The sequence below is a fragment of the Lytechinus variegatus genome, chromosome 8, assembly GCF_018143015.1.
Source record: "Lytechinus variegatus isolate NC3 chromosome 8, Lvar_3.0, whole genome shotgun sequence".
Classification (NCBI taxonomy): Eukaryota; Metazoa; Echinodermata; class Echinoidea; order Temnopleuroida; family Toxopneustidae; genus Lytechinus; species Lytechinus variegatus.
In genome coordinates, this window is record NC_054747.1 from 17,180,036 (window position 1) to 17,205,914 (window position 25,879).

General features: G+C 37.2%; 1 protein-coding gene across 1 annotated transcript in view; it reads right to left on the bottom strand.

Moving 5' to 3' along the window:
* Positions 1–25,879, bottom strand: part of LOC121420066 — a 178,447-nt gene that overhangs the window by 122,217 nt on the left and 30,351 nt on the right. The window contains exons 4-18 of the mRNA XM_041614594.1: positions 25,493–25,531; positions 24,322–24,434; positions 22,890–22,957; positions 20,455–20,666; positions 19,941–19,994; positions 18,980–19,093; positions 18,081–18,206; positions 12,829–13,176; positions 11,350–11,499; positions 8,185–8,298; positions 7,173–7,304; positions 5,271–5,392; positions 4,023–4,251; positions 2,163–2,201; positions 738–850 (exon numbers count right to left, since the gene is read on the bottom strand). Coding sequence (XP_041470528.1) covers positions 738–850; positions 2,163–2,201; positions 4,023–4,251; positions 5,271–5,392; positions 7,173–7,304; positions 8,185–8,298; positions 11,350–11,499; positions 12,829–13,176; positions 18,081–18,206; positions 18,980–19,093; positions 19,941–19,994; positions 20,455–20,666; positions 22,890–22,957; positions 24,322–24,434; positions 25,493–25,531 — 1,973 coding nt within the window. The remainder of the gene's footprint in view (positions 1–737; positions 851–2,162; positions 2,202–4,022; positions 4,252–5,270; positions 5,393–7,172; positions 7,305–8,184; positions 8,299–11,349; positions 11,500–12,828; positions 13,177–18,080; positions 18,207–18,979; positions 19,094–19,940; positions 19,995–20,454; positions 20,667–22,889; positions 22,958–24,321; positions 24,435–25,492; positions 25,532–25,879) is intronic.

Sequence of the window (25,879 nt, forward strand, 5' to 3'; positions counted from 1 at the left end):
TGAACACACTGTGAACACACTGTGAACATACTGTGAACACACTGTGAACACACTGTGAACACACTGTGAACACACTGTGAACACACTGTGAACGCACTGTGAACATACTGTGAACACACTGTGAACACACTGTGACACACTGTGAACACACTGTGAACATACTGTGAACATACTGTGAACACACTGTGAACAAACTGTGAACATACTGTGAACATACTGTGAACACACTGTGAACACACTGTGAACACACTGTGAACATACTGTGAACACACTGTGAACATACTGTGAACACACTGTGAACACACTGTGAACACACTGTGAACATACTGTGAACATACTGTGAACACACTGTGAACACACTGTGAACATACTGTGAACACACTGTGAACATACTGTGAACACACTGTGAACATCCCATAAACGCACTTTGAACACACTGTGAATATACCTTTAACACACACTGTGACAATGTGAACACACCGAACACGTGAGAAAATAATGTGGATGCAACATGTGATACTTTGAGGCTCTGAACACATTGTGAACGCACTTTTTAACTCACTGTGAACACTTTATGAACACACTATGGAAAACACTGCGAACACACTCTAAATACACAATGTTTATAAAGCGTTTAACAATGTTATTTCCAGTCTTGCGCCAAATAGTACGTAATTTACGAAAGCTTTATGAAACCAACAGGTGGTTTTTTTTGGGGGGGGGTCCGGATATATTACCTCGGCTTCTGCCTTGGTCACAAACTCCATGTATTCAGTAGATGAAGGGTCATTAAACTCTGGCATAAAATCAACTCCATTCAGGGTGGCTGTCATTTCGATATTCACATCACCTAGGTTTGGTATGCAGATGATAATAAATTATTAGTTACAGTGGAACATATTGTACACACAACAACTGGTTAAAAATATTATCCAACTCTGGGTAGTTTTCAACCAATACTGTGTTGTTTTCATCCAAAGCACACACGATTGGTTAGAAATTATCCAGAAGTGGATAAAGCTTAAAACCAATTGTTTTGTGGACAGTATGCTGCCAAACATTTTTAAGAGTCTTTAATCATGATACGGAATACCGTTTTAACTTTGCCACATTTGTTTTTTTCTGTCAAGTGAATAAGAAATCTCGGGATAATTCGTTGAACTGTGAATCTTCCTCTAGCATCCAACATCGAAAGAATTAACCAACAACACTTTTTATCTTTTTTTCTCTCTCTTACCATGTTATATATCTTGTTAATATTTCGTTTTGTAATTGCTGAAACGCATTAGTATTAATTTCTAGTATTTTTGAAGTTTGATGTATAATTTGTATAGTTATATTTGTAATGGATTTATTGTATAATTTATTATTATGTTTCAAACAGTTTGTACGAATTGCTTATAGAATGTGATTGTGTATTTTGATTTGAGAGAACACAATAAAACATCCTTAAAAAAATGCCCCACAATTAACAGTCAATGTTTTTATTATATATATATATATATATTTGACTACAAACACACAACTAAATATCTATTTCTTGTGTTTATAATAAATAGCAGAACTGTGATGACGAACATTGGCAAACATGTAATTTTAAAAATTTAGTGATAATATTAAATGATGCTCTTAGTGAAATCTTGTTTGTATCTTTCTATATTATGAGGATAGAGAAAGATCCAGTGGAGTTTATTGGTATTGATCTACTTTGTTCATTTTCTACTTACAGTTGCCATGAGAAGATTGTAGAAGTTTCTCTAAATGATGTACACACTATTCTAAAGCTCATACCCATGAAAAGGACTATGCATGTGGCCACTGTATTTAATTAACTCCAGGACTCGTAATGCTATTTGATGTGCAGTTTTGTTACGCTTTGACTAAAAGAGTTTCTTATAATTCAAAAACATATGATGATAATGAAAAATATCCATGCACGATATTAAGATTTTTAAGTGCTCATTTCCAGCAACAAAATACACCCACACCAAAGATGATAAATAAATCCCGTGTGGTGACACAACAAATGCAGATTATTTTATATAAAAATAGAAAACATAATTATATTACTTCAATCAAATTCAAAATTTGTATTTTCTAGAATCTAAATTATTAAGACATTTATCTAATATGGCTAATTAATATCATCTAGTGATACTTACCAATGGATACCCCAGGTATGATAGTAGGAATAACGGTACCTAAAGGGGAAGGGAAACGAGATTTAGATAGCAAAAAAATATAGAGAAAAATGTAATATTATTCTGGGGCCCGGAATAACATTGTCATATAGTTATTCCGGGGCCGGGGTATATATCTTTCGGGAGTAGTTGCCGGGGGTAATCTTTCCATGGGAGAAAAGATGTTTCATAAAATAAATTAAAAAAAAACCTTTTAGCAAAGTAGATGATCGGGGTATATTTTCAGCATACAAAGGAGGGCCTTTTCCAGTTCATGCATGTGTGACATCACACATATTATGGTCACATTGCCAATGGGAGGATCTTCATAGCAACAGTGATATCTACTTTGAAATACCTGTAACTTTCTTATTGTTTGTCCAATTTTTTGTTCGCAAAAATTCATTGATCTTTTTCTTTGATTTCTCTGACTGTTCTCATACAAGCTAACATGCCCAAAGTGATTTACCGGTATTCTCCTTTAACACACCAGAGGATAGAATTCGATTGGCATATAGCTCTTTTGTTTTAAAATGAATGATTAAAATAATTCAATATATGCAATACTTTGCATTATTAGTATCAACTTATTTTTTTTCTACTTCTAAATTTATCAGAATGGGGCTGTACAAAATCATAATTGCTATACCATGTATGTATAGTGAATGTAGTCTTCATGCTAAGATCCTGATTGGAACTTTGGTCGACATGTGAGTCTCCACAAGAGAGTAGCACACACAGAACTTTCTGTTTCTTTCAAATCACTATTAAATGTCAAGTCCAGGGTATAGTTGTGGGTGCGCATACATTTGTAATTCCGAGGTTTCGTTATTACGAAGGTTCGTTACTCCGAAAACGAAGCGATTTGTCTTTCCGAAAGTTCGTTAATCCAAAAACGAAATGAGGTTCGTAATTCCGAAGGTTTGGTAGTCTGAAAACGAAATGATTAACCAACCTTATTTCGTTTTCGGATTAACGAACCTTTGGAACAACAAACCTTATTTCGTTTTCGGATCAACGAACCTTCGGAACATCAAACCTTATTTCGTTTTCAAATTATCGAACCTTCGGAATAATGCTACAAATGTTCGGATTAACGAACCCTTTTACGTTTTCGGGTTGACGAACATCGAGGTATAGACAATTTACGTGTTTTGGAATTAAGAACCTTCAGAATTATGAATTGTAACCGTGTGTGTGAAGCACAATGCTTATGCCTGACCTGATCAAATAATATTTATGGAGAGCATGGTTGTCATACTGATACATCCATATTGGTGTTTGAATGAATGAGTCGACTGAATTTTATCAGATCTTTAAAGGGATGGTCCAGGCTGGAGATGAGTTATTGAATTTTAATTTGCATTATTCCAGTGAAACAGTTCTAGGCATGTCATCATGAATATTCATGAGGCTGATGATGTCATATCCCCACTTGTTAATTTGTATTTTATTATATGAAATTAGGTTTATTCAAAATGTTTCTATCAAGAAATAAAACAACTGATTAAGTGCATTATTATTCATTGCCGTAACTTTTTCAATCATAGTTTTGACACATCATTTACACATGTATGAAATAATGAACCATTTATGATTTCATGTAAAAACAAGAAAAATGGAAAGTGGGGATGTGACATCATCAGCCCACCTAATGAATATTCATGACGATGTGCATATGACTGTTTTCACAAAATATTGATAAACTTTAAAATCCAATAACTTTGTTATTTGTTATGCAGTTTTGATGAAACTTTCAGCATTTTGCTCTGGGAATTTTAATCCATTTTGATTGATATAAATATTTTCAGCCCGGACCATCCCTTTAAAACAATCACTTACTAAGTGGTATCGAGGTTGCCGATGCATACAACACATCAAATCCATACGGGCCTCCGTGAATCTCCAGCCAGAGTGTATACGAAGTCGACGTAATTCTTATTGGTGAGGCGGTTGGGACTTGGGTAAAGTGGTTCAGATTGGCAAGAGCAGAGTTGCGATTGGTCGGATCGAGCCCATCACCAATAGTTGTGAACCCTCCGACGGCAGTGGAAAATTGATAGACATCAATCTGCATTCAGAATTCAAATAAATTGATTAAACCATATTGATTTAGATTTAGAATTCTAAGCTATAAGTTTGTCAATGCTGCCTGTGTCTCTGATAAATATATCAGAAAATCAAAATATAGTTGTTCAAAAAGTAAGAGGGTAAAAATGAATGGAATCACCATTCTGATTCATTCCATATACATTATGCCATAGGCCATTATTCTATAAATTAAAATAATGTCCCTAGCAGTATCTTGAAATTGTTTGCACAATTTTTTTTTTATCATGGGTGCAATATTTTTTCAATTCTTTTTCTGATTTTTTTTCTCAATTTTTCTCAATATACACAATATTAAATACACTGCACATCAATTAGCCAATGAAAATCAAGGACATATTGGCAGCCAATATCATAACTTAAAGGGGAAGTTCACCCTGAAGAAAACTTTGTTGTAAAAATAGCAGAAAAAATTATTGGTGAAGGTTTGAGGAAAATCCTTTAAAGAGTAAGAAAGTTATTAGAGTTCAAAATTTTGGATTTGTGACGTCATAAACGAGCAGCTGCCCCATGTGTTATGTAATATAAAATGTATGAAATTCAAATTTTGTATGGTTCCTGATGACTTAATTTTGTTTTCTTTTCATGATCGGGTGTGAAATGATTTGTCTATTGATATACAAAAGTTACAGTGAGAACCATTTTCACTTTTCTGAGAAAATGACATTTCATTGATTTTTTTACCATTCGCTATGTAGGAATGCTGCTCGCATATGACGTCACAAATCAAATAATTGAAATTCTAATAACTTTTTAATTATTTGATGAATTTTTCTCAAACCTTCGGCAATATTTTTTATTATTTTTCTGCTATTTTTACAATAAACTTTTTGTCAGGGTGAACTTCCCCTTTAAAAATCTGACAGGTTTTCAGATGGCAAATGTTGATGAACGGTCTCCCCCCCCCACATCCAGAGGGGATTTTAGCCCCTTTTTTTTAAATTTGAGCCAATGGATCCCTATAATAACTTGAAACCTTACCTGAATTTGATAGCTTTGACTTGTCTCGAAGGTGAAAAGATAGTACACATTGGCTCCAAATTCATTTGGATAGTTGGGCGAAGTAAAGTTAAAAGATTCCCCAGGGCTTAAAAACCTTGCATCTGTACGAGACAATAATAAGATATTACGGTAATAATAATATAGGATATTTATATTGCGCACATATCCACCTTGTTGGGTGCTCAAGGCGCTCCTATATTACCCGGCTAAGCTAGGCATTCATAGCGCACACAGCTTCTTAAGGAATTACCATCCTACCGGTACCCATTTACCTCATCTGTGTCGAGTGCAGAACATTGTGGATCAGTTTCTTGCTGAAGGAAATTACGCCATGGCTGGGATTCGAACCCACGACCCTCTGTTTCAAAGTCCGAAGACTAATCCACTGGGCCACAACGCTCCAACGGGTATAGAAATGGGGCTGCAACATTTGCTCCGGCGACAATTGCTCTGGGCTTTGTTTCCTCTAAGATGTAGGGTTAGGAGTGCAATAGGGTTTCATGTTAGGTTTAGCAAACTTTAGGGTAGGGTATAATGTTAAAGTGAAATTCCAGTAGTTGCAGTAAACGCTGATTTCATGAGAAAGTCTGTAAAACCAGGCTTAATTGTCAGAAAATCATCGAGGATCTAGATCTGGTACAGTTACATAAACTGAACTTTGTGGAATCTTGAAATCTACGCTGAAAAACGTTCACACTTAAGATCACCAACACAGATAGGCACACGTGGGACAGTGTATTATTATTGCTGGAATAAAGACCCGACGGAAGTGACCGAATCCGAGCTTATTTTGCTTATTTCTCAGCAATTACACAATTTCTCCCAGAATTCTTTGGCACATATTTTTTATTCATGCAAACAGACACTTGGGTGGTCATTATATTAGATTCTGTAAAAAGTCATTTTGAGATCGTTACCAAAACTGGAATTTATCTTTAAACCCAGGTTGAATTTGGTCATTCGATTAGTGTGTAGACAAGGCTCCACACTAACATTTTTTCTTGGTGGCCCAATTGGCCCACCAAAATCATCAATTTCATCATTTTGGTGGCCCGCAAAGCAAATTTAGTGGCCTGATACAATAGAAAACATTTGTCAAAACTTTGGTAGCCCAAGCAGGCCACCAAGTGTTGGCTTTTAAAGAATTTTGGTGGCCCAATTCTCATTTTTTGAGCACTGGTGTAGAATTTACAGCAGAGCAATCGTCGCCAGAGCAAATATCATGGAACCATTGAAGCAGTGCACACATCCACTATTAGGTTCTCAAAGCAATCCTACATACTACCCAGCTAGGCTTAACCAAAAAGACTAAAAGGTAAGAGATAAAGCCTAACTGAAATTTAGAATAAAAATGATATTGATAAATGGTAATTAGACCAAATGCAGGGCTCCACAGTCCACACTAACCCTTTTTTTTCTGCTGGTCCAACCCATTCATGTGGGACTAGTAGATACCCAGTTTTTCATATACTTGTCAGAACCTAAAATTCACTGGTCCCCCAAAATAAAGAAAAACATGAAAATAGACTTGAGTTTAATTGCATGTCTTTTACTGATTGAATTGCCCCACCCCCATACTAAAAGCACACAAATAAACAGTACACACACACAACATACATGTAAATCACGAGAGCCATTTCTCAATTTTGGGGAGCCATTTTTACAAAAGAGGAGAAAATATCATTTGTATCAGTTTGGTAAGTGTTTTACTGGTCATGTCGGACCAGTAAATCTGGCTTTGTCTGTAAAAGTTACTGGCCCGTCGGCACTATTTACTGGTCTGGGGCCGTCGGACCGGTGCCCGTATCGCGCGCTACCAAACGGAATGGAGACGATGTAGACCAATCAGCCGTTTACCATTAAAATACAGTATATACCTACCTGTAGAGTCTGGCCCCCCACATGATGCTTCGTCGGCCCCGTTTTCACAGTCAATGAACCAGTTGCAGACCCAGAAGTCTGGAATGCACCTGTCAGTGGGTCCACATTGAAATGTATTACTTTGGTCACAGCCTGAAAGAGAAATAATTTGGATCCTGTTACACAAATGTTATTAATGATTTTCATGAATATACCGTATGGGCACTAGTATTCAACCCGGCATAATTCAAAGATTTTGATATATTTCCCAAAATATTTAGAAATAGGGAATTTATCTTAATTTCATACATACTTTCATACATATTTGCTTTTTTTGTGGGCAATCATTTAAATCAATTGTACCCTCCATTGAGGAAGCCTTTGATGCAGGGCCTAGGATAACAAAATAATTGTTTGGAATTGACACAGGAGAAATGATAGATTAATATCATTGTCATCATCATCCTCATCATCGTCATCATCATCCTCATAACCATCATCATCATCATTAATAATTATCATTATTATCAATTCATCATCACTATTATAATTATCATTATTATTATCAATTCATTAGCAGCACCACCATCATCATCACCATCATAGTCATCATTATTATTATTATTATAATCATCACTATCATCAATTTATCATCATCAACACCATCATCATCATCATGATTACTAGTATTATTATCATCATTAATATTATCACCAATCATCAACACCATTATCATCATCCTCATTTGTATTATCATTATCACATGGAGACCATAAATGCAGCCTTCATGTCAGAAAGTTACCCTGCGAATCCTTCAACCAAAGAGAATTGTAAGTATATACTTGATAATTTTTTATCACTTCTAGTACAAGCTAGTTTCATAACTGATTTAACATATTCAAGATTACTGGATGAATCATAATATTCATGGGTTCCTTCTACCACATGGCACAACTCTCCACGGCTCCTGCCTTAGAAGGCGGAGATTATCATCACCCATGACGGGAGAGAAATAAACTTAAAAAGAACTCACAGTTTAACTCATCCTCTCCTCCGAGGCAGTCTTCATACCAATCACATTTCCAGGCATTGTGGATGCATGAACCGTCGCTGCACTGGTACTGATGGTTCCCTTCCACACACTCTCCTGATAAAGGGAAATAATAATACAGTTTCCACATTTTGTCTCTTTAACGTCTCCATTTTGTATACGATTATCATCAATATTATCAACATCATTCATATTATAAATACCTTATTCATCTTGCAAATTGTTATAATCACCATCAATGACTATCCTTCTCATCCTGAACATCATTACATTAGCCTAATCATCATCACCGCCATCCGTATCACCATCATCATCATAATTATCATTGCCATTATCATCCTCATCATATGATGATGATCATCATCATTACTGTCATCATCATCAATCATCATTATCATCATTACTGTCATCATCATCATCATTACCGTCATCATCATCATTACCGTTGTCACCACCATCATCATCATCCATTATCATCATCATCATCATTACAGTCATCATCATCATTACCGTTGTCATCACCATTATCATTACCATCATCATCATCATCCATCATCATCATTACCATCATCATCATCATCCATCATCATCATCATTACCGTCATCATCATCCATCATCATCATCATTACCGTCATCATCATCATCATCCATCATCATCATCATTACTGTCATCATCATCCATCATCATCATTATCGTCATCATCATCATTACCGTCGTCATCATCATCACCACCATCATCATCATTACCGATGTCATCACCATCATCATTACCGTCATCATCATCCATCATTATCATCATTACCGTCATCATCAATCATCATGATCATCATTACTGTCATCATCATCATCATCATCATCATTACAGTCATCATCATCATTACCGTTGTCATCACCATTATCATTACCATCATCATCATCATCATCCATCATCATCATTACCGTCATCATCATCCATTATCATCATCATCATTACCGTCATCATCATCATCATCCATCATCATCATCATTACCGTCATCATCATCATCATCCATCATCATCATCATTACTGTCATCATCATCCATCATCATCATTACCGTCATCATCATCATTACCGTCGTCATCATCATCACCACCATAATCATCATTACCGATGTCATCACCATCATCATTACCGTTGTCATCACCATCATCATTACCGTCATCATCATCATCCATCATCATCATCATTACCGTCATCATCATTCATCATCAATCATCATGATCATTACTGTCATCATCATCATCATTATCATCATTACCGTCATCATCATCATTACCGTCATCATCATCATCATCCATCATCATTATTACCCTCATCATCATCATTACCGATGTCATCACCATCATCATTACTGTCATCATCATCATCATCATCATCATTACCGATGTCATCACCATCATCATTACCGTCATCATCATCCATCATCATTATTACCGTCATCATCATCATTACCGATGTCATCACCATCATTACCGTCATCATCATCATTACCATCATCATCATTACCGTCATCATTACCGTCATCATCATCATCATTACCGTCATCATTACCGATGTCATCACCATCATTACCGTCATCATCATCATCAATCACCATTATCATTACCATCATCATCATCATCCATCATCATCATTACTGTCATCATCATCATCATCCATCATCATCATCATTACCGTCATCATCATCCATCATCATCATCATTACCGTCATCATCATCATCATCCATCATCATCATCATTACTGTCATCATCATCCATCATCATCATCATTACCGTCATCATCATTACCGTCGTCATCATCATCACCACCATCATTACCGATGTCATCACCATCATCATTACCGTCATCATCATCATTACCGTCATCATCATCATTACCGTCATCATCATCATCATCCATCATTATCATCATTACCGTCATCATCATCATCATCCATCATCATCATCATTACCGTCATCATCATCATTACCGTCGTCATCATCATCACCACCATCATCATCATTACCGATGTCATCACCATCATCATTACCGTCATCATCATCATTACCGTCATCATCATCATCCATCATTATCATCATTACCGTCATCATTCATCATCAATCATCATTACTGTCATCATCGTCATCATCATCATTACCGTTGTCATCACCATTATCATTACCATCATCATCATCCATCATCATCATTACCGTCATCATCATCCATTATCATCATCATCATTACCGTCATCATCATCATCATCCATCATCATCATCATTACCGTCATCATCATCATCAGCCATCATCATCATCAGCCATCATCATCATCATCCATCATCATCATCATCATTACCGTCATCATCATCATTACCGTCGTCATCATCATCACCACCATAATCATCATTACCGATGTCATCACCATCATCATTACCATTGTCATCACCATCATCATTACCGTCATCATCATCATCATCATCATTCATCATCAATCATCATGATCATTTCTGTCATCATCATCATCATTATCATCATTACCGTCATCATCATCATTACCGATGTCATCACCATCATCATTACCGTCATCATCATCCATCATCATTATTACCGTCATCATCATCATTACCGATGTCATCACCATCATCATTACTGTCATCATCATCATCATTACCGTCATCATCATTACCGTCATCATCATCATCAATCATCATCATCATTACCGTCATCATTACCGATGTCATCACCATCATCATTACCGTCATCATCATCATCATCCATCATCATTATTACCGTCATCATCATCATTACCGATGTCATCACCATCATCATTACTGTCATCATCATCATCATTACCGTCATCATCATTACCGTCATCATCATCATCAGCCATCATCATCATTACCGTCATCATCATCATTATCATTATCATCATCATCATCACCACCGTCATCATCAATCATAATGATCATCACAAGCAAGAGCATCAACACCACTATCGTCATCATGATTATCACTATCATTTACAACAAGGGTATCATTCCCATCATAATCAGTTGGTACAACACCTGTATGCACAGTTGACATCATCATCTTTAATACCACCACCACCACCACGATCTTCCTACTCACCATCACCACCATACATACCTGGAGGTGGCAGATTGGCGCAAACTTGGAAATCCTCGTCTGATTCATCTGCGCAATCAACAAAATAATCACACTGCCAGTAGCCGGGAATACATTCTCCATCGCTGGTGCATTGGAATTGTCCATCTGCGCAAGGTGCTGGTGTGAAAGCTATTGAAGGAATCAAGTATAACACATTCAGATATGGACAGTTAAAGGAGAAGGTTTATTGTCAAAATAGCAGAAAAATAATACAAAATATTGCCAAAGGTTTGAGAAAAATCCATCAAAGAATTGAAAAGTTATTCGAATTTCAATCATTGGATTTGTGACGTCATATGCAAGCAGCAATTCTACAAAGTGAATGGTAAAAAAATCAATGAAATTTCATTTTCTCAAAAATTGAAAAATGTTTTTTACTGTACCTTTTGTATATCATTAGACAAATCATTTCACACCCGATCATGGAAAGAAAACAAAAATAATTCATCACAAACCGTTAAAAAAATGAAATTTATGCATCTTATATTACATAACATATGGGGCAGCTGCTCATTAATGACATCACAAATCCAAAACTTCAAATTCTATTAATAATTTTCTTAATCTTTAACAGATTTTCCTGAAACCTTCACTAATATTTATTATAATTTTTTATATTTTTTCACAACAAAATTTTATTCAGGGTGAACTTCCCCTTTAATGGGTCATTTATATCTCTATCTCGTTTGCTTTTTTGGACACCTGCCATTGAGAATTTTTTTAAAACCTTTCTGCAGGTGGTTCATTTCCTATTTAATTGATTCTCATTTGACCTCACTCTGCATGCACCAGTTAGCTAAGTCATTTACATTTCAATTTCTTTTGATGAAGTCTGTCTTGGTATACATTCAGGAGATATCAAAGTCAATTTAATTACATGGATTCATGGGGTTACTGAATGAAATTCAGAATTAAATACAAGGGCCCATATTCTAAACTTGGGTATATACTTTGGTCTCAAGTTGTGATTCATAGAAAACCAATTATGACACAAACGTCTCACAGTTCAAGTTTACTTTACCAATATTAAGTTCAAAGTTTGTTTACAAAAAACCCCAGATGTATGAGAATGAATGAAGCTCCTCTGAATCTCAAATCATCCAGAACTGTGCGGGAATTTAGCAAATCAAATAAGTTTCTTCACAACTAAAGAATGGGGAGAGAACAAAATAACCATTAGATAGATTGTACATAAAATTTTGACTATATCAGCTTCCAATAATTTAAGAACTTGGGCCCACAACACAAAGCTTAGCAATGATCGTAGAACATTTTTTAATGATTGATTACATTGACAACAATGTACAATCAATCCTAATATAAGGTGGACGATTAATCGCTAACCTTTGTGCTACGGAGCCCAGGTTTATCAAAGCATAGCTACATAAAGTTAACTTCTAGTAGAGCACTGCCCATGGAATCTACAAGAACATTGACTTCGAGACCAACATTACTCACTGGACGGTTCAATAGCATTGAGTTCAATTTGGAAGCCACGCCCTCCGGGGTACTTTCCGGGATAGAAGAACATAAACACCTCATTGGTTTGTAGAGCAAAGAAACCTTCTGGTTGGGAGCGGTAATAGTAACTCGTCAAATCGTTCACGGGGTGACTCAGATCTGTTCCGTTTTCAAAGTTCAAGACGGCTCCTAGTCTAAATTCGAAATCGATGAAAGTGTATCCGATGATGAGGTCAGGGTCCTCCGTGGTGATAGCCCAGTAACTGTTCTCAAGAGCAGGATACGGGTTGGGGTAGGATGGGGGCTGGACGAGCACCGGTGTCCCTTGAACAAGGGTGATGTTTACTGTAAAGACAAACAAAATAAATGTGTTAGGCAAAGTAAAAAAAAAATCTTAAGCATCCTTCCTGCCATTTCAAACAAAGGGGATGCCCTTTTTTTCTTTCAAAATCGCTGACTGACCAATTTCTTAAACACAATTTACGAGGAAATTAATCTTTCCAAATTGGCCGCTAGGATTTTATTTTCAAGTCATCATTTTCTCTCCTAACTGAAAAAAAATAATGACATTTCCCTTTTTTATAAAATGAAATTGAAACAAAATGCAAGGAGTCGGCTTTGGTAAAAGAATGCAGGTGAGCGCAGATGCTAAACACTATATAGGCCTAGGCCTAACTGCTAGGCATGAATAGAGGCCTAAGACTACTAGGAGGGTATAAAGTACACTGACACGTAGACCAAATTAGCTTCGATCACTGTCTCTGCCTCGTCGAGCTGTTCCACTGGACTACGTCTTGCTTCAGTTCAATTGGATGAAAATAAGCGTTCTACGTCATCTCGACCCCCCCCCCCTGCCCTCTGTCTCTTTGTACATGTTGTACCACTCTCTCTCTTGAACTTCTCGGCCTTTATATCCTGAAATAAGTCACCTCTCTTCTCGTGTGCGCTTGTTGTGTACAAAGTTGATCAATGACAAGTCAATGGAAAAGCTAGTAACTGTTACTTGTTAGTGTTACTGTTAGATTAAAGTATGGTAGTGGATCGTATTACCGAACACTTTTCATGAATTTGATCATATCAAAGACATTATTCCAATAAAATTCACCAAACTTTTACCATAAATACACAAATACCTAAAAAATATAAACATGTAGAAATTTTGCCGAGATTGTTTTTCATTTTTACGACATCAGCTTCCAATCGGACCCCTCTTCGCAAGTGAAATATTTTGGCCACTTGAAAAGGTATCGTATTACCGAACGCGTGTTTTCTATGGGAAAAGTTGGGAAAACAAAGTCACTGATGAGCTATTTTGACCATATTTTATTGTTTTGAGGATATAAAGACTTCGAAATTGTGTTTTTGATAATATTTCATCATTTTTCTATTTAAGTTCCCTTTGGAAGGAAGTTGCAAAGGTTTGAGCGTATTTGATTATTTTCTGACGCATATGATGCGCGCGTTCGGAAAACAAGGCCGGTCGGTAATACAATCACTCACTATAGACACTGGTGACTTAAAATAATGCCAACTTCTCTTTATTTTATTTTGCCATTGCTTCTTAACTCCTGTAATGATTACATTACCAACTCATAATCTTCAACACAACCTGTACTGGACCGGCAAAGACCAGGCAGGTGCAGCTGGTAGAACTCGACACACACCACAACAACGCCGCCGCAGCACACCCGGTGGATCACAATACCGTACTCCGTAGGTTTGTGCTGTTTTCGGTCAATGTACAGCTCCTTGGCTTTAGACGACTGACCGAGACAATATTAACAGTGACAGTAACAACTAACATCTTTTTGATTTTTTTCGCAAGTCTTAAGCAGGAAAAAACTCAGTAAACGCGAGCTGGCAGAACCGGAGCAGTATTCACAACGATTACTGACTCAAAAATATGAGACTAACGTATACAAAAATGGATCAAAGGCCAGATCTTGCCAGGAAATCGCGCGCTTCACCGTGTTCGAACCATAATACCCATCCATCTCACTAGATGGCGATTCCGCTGCGATCGTCAAAAATCGACAAAGCGTGGTATATCGTAGCTTGAACGTGGCTTGATCTTTTCAATCTTCTCCGTCGTACCTTGATCTTTTCTGAAGCGGCAAGGATCGCCACCATCTTCCTGGTCGCCACAAAATTTTGAACATGTTCAAAACTTACGTAGCGAGATCGCGGAGGTGCTAAAGCGCATCATAATCGAGTCAAGAGCGTATTACAAACGACATATTCGTAGCTGTAACGAAGCTCCAACGCACAAAGCGTAGTAGAAGCTCATTAAAAGCGGCACCGATCGCCCGTGTTTTTCAGCCCCGTTCCCAGGACAATTCTGCTACGCTGCTTCCGTTTACGAGGCGACTGCCTTGCGCTCGACACGCTTCCCACCGTTTCCACCACGACTCTTTCCATTTGGGTGGCATGTGGCACACGTTCTCAGCCCGCTGCAGGCATTCGCGTTGCGCTTTTGCTGCGCCGCTGATGACTGGCCAGCGATTGAGCAGCGACCGTCTGCGCTGCTATGAAACAACGTGCCGATGGTAGCGGATTATCACATTTTCAACAGATTACGAGGCGACACCACGACGTTTTCAAATATACTTCCCAGAAAAAGGACCAAAAAGGGAAGCTGCCCAATCTGTTATGCCGGCGGTCCAAGAGGAAGCGAACAAGAGGTTATGGTGGTGGTAGAGGAGGAGGAGGAAGAGGAGGAGGAGGTATAGTAGGAGGATGAAAATCTAACTGCTGAGCCAGCTTGAAAGAGAGAAAAAAAGACGCTCGCATGTCTTGATGACGAAATGGGTTACCTCCGCAAAAATATATAAATTGAATATGTTTTAAAAATAGAATGAATTCTAACTACAGTGACAGTAAACAATATTAAAATTTTAATGATTCGATCACTGATGTATTGATTGCAAAAGCACACTTTATGGGGATTCTGGCATTGTGCCACCCCCCCCCCCCCTTATGAGTGCTCTCACATCAGTAGACTACTTCTTGAAAGCAAATTTGAAAGGAATTTACCTAACAATTTTGAGTGACAAACTTTTGTGGAAAAAAATAAACAAAATATAAAACATTTTTATGCTCTTTTATGAAATTCTGGATGCATCCCTCATATTGACTATTAGGCTCATCGACATCTTTTGAGTGAAATTTTAATATATATTGTATATTATGACTTAAGTGACAGCCAGGATCGGACCCAGTATCTTTTTGGCCTCCTCCTTCTACTGTCCTCGTATCAGGTCCTCGTATTCAACTTCTAATTGAAGTTGTTATATAATGCTAAGATGTATAAGTCCAACCAAATTCTGGACATCCATCTTGGTCGGAGGTTGGCAATCGACTGAAAAACGTCTCATGTGCCGCGATCAACATGCCGATTGCTTGAAATCGTTTCAAGAGCCCATCATGAACGTAACACAATCGTTCCATTCGTAGCACCACCGTACCGAGGTCCTAATTAGCGTATGGGCCTCGTTGTACGGTCGCTTTGATCACAGAAGCAGCGCATCACATCTGCCTCAAATCGTGGCAAGAGAGTGGCAGCGTCGTACTACCAGTGTATTACCATCGCCTTCAGCGCAGGTCCGTCGCAGTGAAGTTGTAGTGCAATCGCCTCGCAGGCTAAAAATAGAATTCGAGGACGATTCTGCTACGCTTTGCGGGATTTAGACAGATCGCCATGGTCGCCATGGTCGCCATGATCGCCATCCTAGTGAGATGGGGGCCTAACAGAACACGGGAATCCCCAAATCGCGCGGGGAGCTGAGCGGGGGGGGGGGGGTCCGGGGTATAGGGGATGCATGGTTTATTGGTGGGACGATCGATGCCCCCACTTTTGGGGCGGGGATGGGAATAGGCCCATATAAAGTTACACAGGTGCAGACAGGGAGGGGGTCGGCAAAAGGAAAATGAGGAAAGAAATTTAATATTGGCCTTGGCTATTTTCCCTCGACATTGAATGACAATAACTTTAAGCCTGAAAAGACAGTAGCTTTAAAAAAATCTAATCGAATTCGATCAAGATGGTGACTTATATCGAAGGGGCACTTAGGGACGTTCCACAGTTAAAATGATATCCATATCATTTCCACCAAACTTTGCACATGCAAAAATCAACATAGGTCCATGTGCTTGATTTTTTGCTATAGAGCTTCAAAGTTCACCCAAATTAATGTTCTTAAGAATTGCGCATTCAAAATAATTTGGCATTTTTAGACCGCCCAAGATAACTACAATGAGTTTAAACCTCTATTACTCAGTCAAAATACATGAAAAAGTCATCAAATTTCGCAAGAGAGTTAATGATCGTTGTATCGTTAGAATGGAGAATCTATTTATAGTGCTATTTGTTTGTAATGTTAAGTTTAACTGCACCGTCAGTTCTTAAAAATGGCGTAAAAGATAACAAAATCCCAATCTAAGAAATGTGAAATTTCAGTAACAAACTACAAAAGTACAATGCTGCACTTCATTCAAAATCCATGTCATTTTCACCAAAATTTGCAGAATTGTAGAAGGTATACCTAAGAGGTAAAAACATTAAAAAATAGGGGTTCATGTGCTTGTTTTCAAACTATCAGCATTTTTATTAGAGCAAATGTGCTTTTTTAAACACCAAAAATGCGCCGAATGCTTTGTATCTATGTGAAGAAAAAATCAAAACCACTCTACCATTTATTCAAACTCAGGGTAATATACGTGATTCTTGGCAGCACTGCAGAGTGAAGTATTTTGACATTGTAGAGAATTTTATTTTGAATGATCCATGGAATAATTCCACTTTTTAGCTTCATGAAATAACGCATCGGATCTGCAGTTAAAGTGCAGAAGATGACAAAAATCAGCTCATACTCGCAGCTAATTAATCACCTGTTCGTTCATCCATTGTGACGTCAGAGCGCAGAGTGTAAACTATGCGCAGATCATAATGCGCACAAACATAACTGTGAAGTATCAGATCAAAAGATGGCCATTGACACATTTTCATGTCAACTTGAACAGATTTTATCTATTTTACAAGATTTTTTTATGACAAAAACTTATCAAACTCATTTTATAAGATAGCTATAGTAATTTGAGTATAAACTAGAGTCCAATAAATCTTAACACAATTCTAATGCTGACTTTGTCAGTGATTTTCACCAAAGACTGTCATAAAAGCTACTAAAATCCACACATTCTGATTGGCACAACGCATTTTTTTTTAAATTTAAATCACAAAGTATGCATACCTATCTCCCCTTGTCCGCATCCAATTTCATCTTCAAAATCTTGGCATTCAGGATAATAATCACATACAAAGTACTCCGGTATGCATTTGCCGTTTCCGCATTCAAATTGGTCACTGGTGCACTCTCCTGCACACACACAAAAAAATAATTGAAATGAAATACAAAATTCATTATACATGATACTGAGTTTTTTATGAGATATGATTATGAAGAATTACAAAAATGATGTAGATAGATCTTCGTATGGACATGGGGCGTGACATATTGTATCCCTTCTATCTATCTATCTATCTATCTATCTCTCTCTCTCTCTCTCTCTCTCTCTGTCTGTCTGTCAATATATTTATTCATCTCTCTCTCCTTCTCTCTCTCTCTATCTTTCTAGCTATCTATCTAACTATCTTATCTATTTATCTGTCTGTCTGTCTCTCTCCCTCTCTCTGTCTGTCAATATATTTATTCATCTCTCTCTCCTTCTCTCTCTCTATCTTTCTAGCTATCTATCTAACTATCTCTTTCTATCCATATGTATGTATGAATGTATCTACCCATCTATGTATGTGTGTATGTATGGGTGTATGTATGTATGTATGTATCTGTCTGTCTGTCTGTCAATATATTTATCAACTTCTCTCCGATCTATCTATCTACCTATCTATCTGTCTGTCTGTATCTCTCTTTCTGTCAATACATTTATCCATCTCTCTCTCTATCTCTCTATATCTATCTATCTATCTTTCTATCTTTCTATCTATCTATCTATCTATCTGTCTGTCTGTCTGTCTCTGTCTGTCAATATATTTATCCATCTATCTATCTATCCATTTATCTATCCATCATTTATTTATCTATCTATACAATATTCACATTTTATTTCTTGATGGATAAGAGTCACTCACCACACAGTTGCTCATCCTCCCCTGTAAAACAATCATCCCGGTAATCACATCGTAACGATTCACGGATGCATTGACCGTCAGAGCAGCGGAAAAAGCCGTCAACGCAAGACCCACCTGATGACAAGAATACAGGGAGAGTAAAATGTACAACGAGAATGATGATGGTGATCGAGATTATTAATAATGAATGTGATACTGTCTTGCGATGGTAGTGGTGATGGTGATGGTGTTGGTGGTGATGATGATGATGATATTTGTGACGATGATGACGAAAATGATGATGATGGTGATGATGATGATAATGATGGTGATGATGATGGTGGTGATGATGATGATAGTGGTGGTGGTGATGATGATAATGATGATGGTGATGACGGTGATGATGATGGTGGTGGTGCTGGTGGTTGTGGTGGTGGTGATGATGATGATGATGATGGTAATGGTGGTGATGATGATGGTGGTGATGATGACAGTGATAATGGTGGGATGATGATGATGACGAGGATGATGAAGAAGATGATGTGGTGGTGGTGCTGCTGGTGGTGATAATATTTGTGACGATACGACGACAACTATGATGGCGATGATGATGTTGATGATTATGGTGCATGACGATGATGATGATTGTAATAATTAATGTGATTATAATGATGATGATGTCGACGACAACAGGAAAGCAATAAGGAAAATCGTATGTAACATAAAGATAGAATCAACATTATGAAGATCAAACATTTATCGGCAAGCGGAGTAAGCTCATTAGGAATTACATACGTCTTCGAAAAATTGCACTAGTATTATTTATACATCCAACACTATACAATATGTGAATAAAAAAAGGAGTAAATCAAATATTTCACTCAAAGAGAATGAGTGAACGGAACGGCACAAGAATTAACCTCGATAGAAAAGATGCCAGTTCGATCATTCTTTAATACAATTTCTAAGATACCATACGCACCTGGTGTTACTTCATTTGGGAGATCTGTGCCACCGTCCGTAACTGGAACAAGTACTGTGTAAAGAGCAAAATATTTCTTTTATTCTCATTATTATCCATTAATTTCTTCAAAATTATTTTGTCATGTCCACCAGTTGGAAAAGGAGGGTGAAGCTGTTGCAAGATGCTTGATCTTATTATGTACGTCTACTAAGATGACACAAACCTCGGTCTTAAAGCAGTGTCTCAATTGGCACATCCACCGGAATAAGAATGGTGATTATAGCCAGCCCTGACTGGTTCTCTAACATTTTGTGATGACATAATTCGTCATTTGTTAATTTAAATATCACAGTCAAATTTCTTTAATCAATTATAGAAACAACACTTTAATACCCATGGATTACCTCTAACTTCAAAGGTCTGTGATACTTCTTAAAATCCCTGATTTATACCAGTTTATCACTATAGGCCTATCATATTTGGTATTGAAGAAAACAGCCTTAATGATATCGCAAAACGATTGATTTTATACCTTGTAAGATTTCAACCTCAACATTTGACGATCCAAGTTGAGTGTTATTTGAAAGAGTAGTCGTAACAGCATCGTTGATGGAGGTAGATACCAGATTCGCTACTGCTAGCTGAACGTCGAAGGCTGATGTGGTGTTTGTAGCTTCCTGGGACAGTGTCATCCCGATCTCACCCGATACACCGACCGCTACAGCGAGGACCACACTTCCGGGACTAGGGAGTATAAAAACATTCACTGTAGAAAACTGCGGTGTTAAAACTGACACCAATTGGTGTTAATAGATGACCACACCCTGAGGTGTTAACATTACACCCTAGAGATTAAACATAACACCAAAGAGTGTAAATGTAACAACAAAAGGTGTTGTAATAACACCCATAGGTGTAAAACTCACACTACCAATTTAACACCGGTGTAAACTAACTGGTGTGGTCCTCTATGTACACCCGTTAACACCACAGTTATTGCTGTGTTGATCATGATAAATCATATACCGCAGCTGTCACACCAACAAATCCGACTCCTGGGGAGAGTTTCATCAACATTTTCGTCCGAAAAGTTGTTTGATCTGACAACTTTCCTTGAATTTGATTGGCTCAGGTACAGTGTTACTATGGTAAGTGTCGGATAAAACTGAACTTATCGGATGCCAAAACGTCTGTTAAGTCCTTTCATGAAACGCTCCCCTAGGGAGCACTTCATGAAAGGAATTGCCGGACTTTTTTCCGGCAGTTTCTATAGCAACGGTGCTTCCTGGCCAATCAGAATCAAAGAAAGTCAGATCTGACAAACTGCTGGACGGAAGACGTTGATGAAATGCTTCCCTGCAGACAAAGACGTATTTTTACCATTGCATGACACACCATCAGTCGGTTTGGAGAAGGTTTTATCGGTGTGGCAATAGCACACAGTAGCGGATCTTGGGGTACTTGGGGTTTAAACCCCTACCTCGTGCTCCCTAACATCATTTAAAGGACAAGTCCACCCAAACAAAAAGTTGATTTGAATAAATAGAGAAAAATCCAAGACGCATAACATTGAAAATTCCATCAAAATCCGATGTAAAATAGGAAAGTTATGACATTTTTAAATTTTGCTAAATCTCACAAAACAGCTATATGCACAACCTGGTCGGTATGCAAATGAGAAGACTGACGACGCCACTCACTCACTATTTCTTTTGTATTCTATTATATGAAATATGAAATATCTTAATTTTCTCCTCATTGGACGGTGAAATAAGTTTTCTTCCTCCATGAACATGGGTAATTACAATCGTTCATATAATTGTTTTGTGAAAAATAAGCGAAATTCTAAATGTCATAACTTTCTCATTTTACATCCGATTTTGATGAACTTTTCAACGTTATTCTTGTTTGACTTTTCTCTATTGATTTAAATCAACATTTTTCTGGAGTAGACTTGACCTTTAAAAAGGAGTGCAGGATCGAACTCCAAAACCCCTTTCATGTTTACGAGAGTCGCACAAGCAGACACATAATAGTAGAAAGCACGGGCCACACTATGTTATCAAAGCTTAAAGCCTTTTACAAGCATCAGTGGTTAAAGGGGAATCCAGCCTTGGCCATAAAATGTTGTGTTGGGAAGGCGAAAAATAAATTAAATAGAATGGCGAAAGTTTGAAAGAAATCGGACAAGCAATAAGAAAGTTATAGCTGCTTTAAAATTGAGATCACTAATAGAATGTAGATTTCAAATTGGCAACTGGGTAAGTAAATTATGACAAGGGGCAAGGACAACTTTCCCATAGGCAATGTACTTTATTATCAGGGATTTGTGGTTTTCTCCTAAGTACCGATTCCCCCGGGCAGTAATCTAAATATAATCCAGGCAGTATATTGTTTTATGTCCTCATGAACGAAAAATACAATTCAAAATAAACTTTTTTGGGAAAATGACATTTTAGCCATAACATGTATTGGAGTACATGGAAGAGTAGTCCTTGCCTTACATCACTATGACATCCCATATGTGGCCAATTTGAAGTCTCCATGGGTATAGTGATTACCAATATTTACAACATTTAAAAATTCATAACTTTTTTGTTGTTTGTCCAATATTGATCAAACTTTCACCTATCGACTTGTCTGATTTTTCTTTTTCTTATAAAAGCAAGTTTTTATTTGGGTTGGATTCCCCTTTAATATCGGACTCAGGAATATGATATAGGACAAATAGTCCCATATTGATTGGTGGTGATTTTTTTACCTGATTGCTAAGAAAGCATGAATGCTTGTAAGCAAGCAACCAGAGGACCGACGGCCTAAGGTCCCCTCAGAAGGACCTGAGATAATATCGGATAAACTGTCCTCTACGCGTATACAATCAAATATGTTATTGCAGAAGTTTTATGATGATATATATACTTTTAAAGGGGTGTTAGTATATGTCATTTAAATGCAAGAGAGAAATACCTCAAGCTGGTCACATTTGCACTCATTACGTAACCTCCGATCTGGTGATTCTGTAGCCCGTTCATAATCTGAAAAAGGGGACACAAATATGTGATTAAAAAAGGAAAATCATTTTGACAGAAAGAGTAATTCGAAGTGAATGATATGCACTGTCAATAATATTCTATAATAATGAAACCAGAAAATCAAGCAACAATTTCAAAGAAAGAATTAAGGTTTATTATGATCATCTTCTTGATCTGCCACGAATGGAACATGTTTTCGGTTGGTAAATTAGATTCTCTGTCATTTTCAATCCCACCAGGAGTCCGTAACACAAAGCTTAGCAATGATCATAGAACATTTTTTAAATGATTGATTGCATTGACTACAATGTCCTGAAGACGGACAGTCAACCTGTCCGAAACGTTGAGTCTCTCTACTACTCTTCATCTCTACTCGCCGACTCAAACCATCATCTCCTCATCAGCTCTACTACTCAAGCTGTTCTCACTCAACATTCCTTCTGGTTTACAGTCCTTTTCAGGACTATTTTCAAGAAAGAATACTCTACTCTCAAATCTCCACTTTCTCGCCTATCCACTTCTTCTCTTCTTCTATCCACTGTTTCTATAACACTCCACATGGTGTACCGTAAACCACATCAGCAAATGTACAATGAATCGTGAAAATCATACGTACGATTAATCGCTAACCTCTGTGTCACGGGACTCGGATGAAGATGAAATTTTACCGCGTTCGGAGAGAGTTAACAAAAACTGATTTGTCTAGATTTAATTAGGGTTGTACGATTAAGCTCAGTCCACATTTTACAACAAGATGCATTTGGAGTATATCGTTTTAGCACAGCCAGAATGCCTGCTGGAAAGATAACAATGTTCCACAGTATGTCTCAGAGACTCGGAGTGTGTTCCCAGTATGGGACACAGTGCGCAGCACCTTTATTGTAAATTAAGGTATTGTAACAGTACGAATCAGACCTTGACATGTTCCATTATGTGATCACACTGTGTGGACACACTGTGAACATACCATGAACACATTGTGAACATACTGTGAACACACTAAACATCCCATGGACACACTTTGAACACACTGTGAACATCCCACACACTTCGAACACACTGTGAATATACCGTAAACACACACTGTGACAATGTGAACACACCGAAAACGTGAAAATAATGTGGATGCAACATGTGATACTTTGAGGCTCTGAACACATTGTGAACGCACTTTTTAACTCACTGTGAACACTTTATGAACACACTATGGAAAACACTGTGAACACACTCTAAATACACAACGTTTATCAAGCGTTTAACAATGTTATCTCCAGCACAGTCTTGCGCCAAAAAGTACGTAATTTACGAAAGCTTTATGAAACCCACAGAGGTGGTTTTTTTTTTGGGGGGGGGTCCGGATATGTTACCTCGGCTTCTGCCTTGCTCACAAACTCCATGTATTCAGTAGATGAGGGGTCATTAAATTCTGGCATAAAATCAACTCCATTCAGGGTGGCTGTCATTTCGATATTCACATCACCTAGGTTTGGTAAATGCAGATGATAATAAATGATTAGTTATACATTAGTACACTCTTAAAATGTTCTGCAATACACAATAACCAGCTCTATGCAACAACTGGTTAAAAAATTATCCAACTCTGTGTAATTTTTAACCATTACTGTGTAGTTTTCACCCAGAGCACTCGCTATTGCAATGGTTTAAAATTACCCAGAAGTGGATAAAGCTTAAACCAATTGTTGTGTGGACAGTATATTGCCCAACATATTTTAAGAGTCTTTAATCATGATACAGAATACTGTTTTAACTTTGCCACAGTTTCTTTTGTCAAGTGAATAAAAACTCTCGGGATAATTCGTTGAACTGTGCATCTTCCTCCAGCATCAACATCGATCGAATTAACCAACTGCCCCCACAATTAACAGTCAATGTTTTTATTATATATATATTATATTTGACTACAAACAAACAACTAAATATCTATTTCTTATGTTTATAATAAATAGCAGAAGTGTGATGACGAACATTGTCATACATGTAATTTTAAAAATCTTTGTGAAATCTTATTTGGATCTCTTCCATGTTATGAAGATAGAGAAAGATCCAGTGGGGTTTATTGGTATTGATCTACTATGTTCATTTTCTACTCACAGTTGCCGTGTTTCTCTAAATGATGTACACACTATTCTAAAGCTCAGATCCATGAAAAGGACTATGTATGTGGCCACTGAATTTAATTAACTCCAGGACTCGTAATGCTATTTGATGTGCAGTTTTGTTACGCTTTGACTAAAAGAGTTTCTTATAATTAAAAAAAAAAGAATATGATGATAATGAAAAATATCCATGCACGATATTAAGATTTTTAAGTGCTCATTTCCAACAACCAAATAAACCCACACCAAAGATGATAAATAAAATCCCGTGTGGTGACACAACAAATGCAGATTATTTTATATAAAAATAGAAAACATAATTATATTACTTCAATCAAATTCAAAATTTGTATTTTCTAGAATCTAGTCTATTAAGACAATGATCTAATATGGCTAATTAATATCATCTAATGATACTTACCAATGGATACCCCAGGTATGATAGTAGGAATAACGGTACCTAAAGGGGAAGGGAAACGAGATTTAGATAGCAAAAAAAAATTATAGAAAAATGTAATATTATTCTGGGGCCCGGAATAACATTGTCATATAGTTATTCCGGCGCCGGGGTATATATCTTTCGGGAGTAGTTGCCGGGGGTAATCTTTCCATGGGAGAAAAGATGTTTCATAAAATAAATTAAAAAAAAAACCTTTTAGCAAAGTAGATGATCGGGGTATATTTTCAGCATACAAAGGAGGGCCTTTTCCAGTTCATGCATGTGTGACATCACACATATTATGGTCGCATTGCCAATGGGAGGATCTCCATGGCAAAAGTGATATCTACTTTGAAATACCTGTAACTT